Below are 3183 nucleotides of genomic sequence, written 5' to 3'. Positions count from 1 at the left end.
TTCATTTGCATCGAGCTTTTTTTTTTTTTTTGAAGAGCAAATTAGAAAATTAGAGTGTAAGAGATGAAAACAGAAGAAGAAAAGAGATAAATATTAAAAAAAATTGTTGGGATTAAAGGGAAAGAAGAATTAAGTGAGATAACTTTATTTATTATTTTGAGTATTATTTTTTAAATTTTATATCATAAGAATAATATAGTTTATTAGGTTGCATTTTTGACATGTAACTTCGTATCTTAAAGAAACAAATCTGGTTATTCAACTGCAATTTTCTGTATTGGACCAGCTACGTCCACGCAAACCGTTGGTGATCCATTGCCACCAGCAGTATACTATAGGAAGCAAATGAGGTCATACATGTTTGGAGAGATAAAATCGAAATAATAATATAATAATTAGATTTGATTAATGAACAGAGATCTTCAACTTGGTATTGAATATTATAAAAGTTTAGTTGTCGGGGGAAGTCATGCATGAACTAAAGCACACTTAGAATTGGTGTGAGAGAAACTATAATCCAAACAAATACAAATATCATAGCAACAGAAAACGAAGGGGAAGCTTCACTTCAAACATAAACTGCTTCCAAGATAGAAGGGTTAGAAAGTTGGGAACTCAATTTGGGACCCACATCGGCCTTTAGGGAACACAGGGCATTCGATGAAGCCAGAGGCCGAAGTGTCCACACACAAATAAACTTGGTAAAGCTGGCTGTTACGTGACGCATCCACATTGCACTCAATGTATGGAGTATAACCAATTGCATTTTTAATAGCTCCTTTGATGCTGCTAAGACTGTAAAACCCTCCATCTGCTTCAATCCCTATTAATCCAAATCAAATGCGTCTTTATCACAAACATTGCTATCACATTAGTAAAATAATGGAACCAGTTTTAATGTATTATATACCAGCTTTTGTAAGAGCTCCAAGGAGGTTGGCTCTCTGTTTCAGATCGAGAGCTGCTTCAAAGTAGTCATGTTGCTTAAGGAGTGACTCAGAACAAGTCCCATGTTTCTCCCATTCGTGGGCCCAAAATTGAACCCCGCTACCACTTGGGCATGCCAGAGTGGGCCAATTCCTCTGCAAACTGCTTGTCAAATCTGATACCTGTCACAATATGTAATTTTTCAGATATACAAACACGTGGCAAAACCTTTTAATAAATTATCAAGTGGGGTAATTATAGCAACACAAGGTGGAAAACGGAACTGAAGCATAGAATATTGTTTTCTTACTCTGTTTTACACATATTTTTTGGTTTCAGTTATCTCTACTAATTGAAAGGTATATATAACAAAGGCGCATGCAATTGGAGCAGAATGAAACACCTGAGATTGCTGAAAACGATTGTTTGAATCACAGTTAGACGGGTAAGAACCATCTATGTTATTAGGCCACAGTCCATGAATGCCAAAATCTGCAGCGGGTTTCCCAGTTGTTGGGTAGCAGCAACTGTTCTGTGTGTCACAGTAGGAGCCTGGCCACTGATAAAAACAACATCTGGGCGTAAGAAAAAGAATAATGAATGACCTTGGACAACCTTAAAGAAACAATCTAACCTGCTGAACAAAGTAGTAGAAATCAAAATCCTGGGAAGAACAGAGAATGGCCAAATGTAGAAGCACCAAAAGCTTCATGGAGATGAACCCTTTGGAACCCATGTCTGCCTCTACTTTAGCAGTAAATAGAGAAATTTTGATGTGGTTTTCTGGAGTATGATTCTTTGGATTCATGAATTTATAGAGATGTGAAAGGGAAAGTGAGTAGGTGTGAAAGCTTGGATTATGAAACATACATAACGTTCGCTGCTTAACTACCTTATCATTCATATCATGGTTTACGTGCGCAAACTAATTACACCGTAACAGCGACATGTCGGTTCACTCATTTTGTTTCTTTCCACAGTCCTAAAACAACTAAATACGATGTATTGGAGAAAGAAGTGTTTATGTTTGTGTCGAATAGGAATGGGTGATATTTATTGGTTTTTACTTGTTTTATGCGCACATGCACCTTTGTGACCATTGGTACCGGAAGAACCAAAACGGGGTTTTTGTTTTGTTTTTGGGAGGGATGGGTAGGTTGCAATTTGGGCACTTGTACAAAAGGCCCAAAACGGAGGCAGCTCTTTAGATGCGTTCACATGATCACATCACATGCAGGACCAAAACACAGCTCCCTTTTAAATGGGAAATAGGCTTACTACAAAGTCTTTCATACACACTTCGTCGGTCACAATTTGTTGTCAAAGTTATTACAAAAGATTTATTAATTCCTAATGATTGTACAAACCACATTTCACATTTGAGTGTTCATAAAGACAAAAGAAGGTTTGCAACCTTAGCATATCATTTAGACTAATAGGTAGATATATAGTCTACTATGATCGATTGTCTACTTGGGAAGCATCTCCAGTGAAAGACAATTAAAAATTATTAGAGGCCTTCATGATGTCAATCAATATTAATGATTGTAAGTGAATAATGGACATTAGATGAACATTATACATTATACTTATTATACTTAACCATCTATGGTTCTAAGAGTTACAGAATTTGAAAAAGATCCAATTATCCTTTGTGATAACAAGTCTAGTTGAAATTGAAATCATCAACTTTAGTCTACATAAGAGATTTCTTTAGTCTACATGATGAACTAAGAGATTTCTTGAAGAAGTTAGGTTTATACCTAGCTTGAAGCATACTCTTATATTTTATGGTGAGCTTGAAAATGTTTAAAGGTGAATAAGGAATGTTGAGAGTGATAAGGATTCTTGAGAACATTATATCCAAGGTAAACTTCAATTACCTTTTTAAATGAAACTAAATTATTTTGTATTTTGGTCGTAAAAATTATTGATAAATTGAACTTTTTAAACTAAAATTTACTTGTAAGATTTTTAAAAATATAAGTATACAAAACATATTTATTATGAGCTAAATTTGTACGAAATAAGTACAAACATCAATATCCAAATCACAATGAGTGGGTAAGGATTGTACCAATTAACTAATATCTGTTTCTTCACGATAACAACAACCAATATGCTTTTGTCTGTTTATGAAATTCATGACATCACATGTTAGGCTACACTCATGATCTTACTACGTGGTCTTGTAACTTTATTTATTTTTTAAATATTATCAGGCTTATAATTCAGTTGCGCAAATTCAATATAAAT

At 34.5% G+C, this 3183-nt stretch overlaps 1 protein-coding gene across 1 annotated transcript; it reads right to left on the bottom strand.

Annotated features, from left to right (window-relative positions):
* Positions 1-405: 405 nt before the first annotated feature.
* Positions 406-1791, bottom strand: LOC114177237 (ribonuclease 1-like). The gene is made up of 4 exons (XM_028062509.1): positions 1562-1791; positions 1331-1486; positions 911-1109; positions 406-823 (listed from the first exon to the last, which is right to left on the bottom strand). The coding sequence occupies exons 1-4, from the start codon at positions 1733-1735 to the stop codon at positions 600-602; spliced, it is 753 nt and encodes a 250-aa protein (XP_027918310.1). The 5' UTR covers positions 1736-1791; the 3' UTR covers positions 406-599.
* Between the last annotated feature and the right edge of the window lie 1392 nt (positions 1792-3183).

Source organism: Vigna unguiculata, chromosome 3, assembly GCF_004118075.2.
Source record: "Vigna unguiculata cultivar IT97K-499-35 chromosome 3, ASM411807v1, whole genome shotgun sequence".
NCBI lineage: Eukaryota > Viridiplantae > Streptophyta > Magnoliopsida > Fabales > Fabaceae > Vigna > Vigna unguiculata.
The sequence above is the reverse complement of the archived record's forward strand: the minus strand, read 5'-3'. Positions and strand labels throughout refer to the sequence as shown.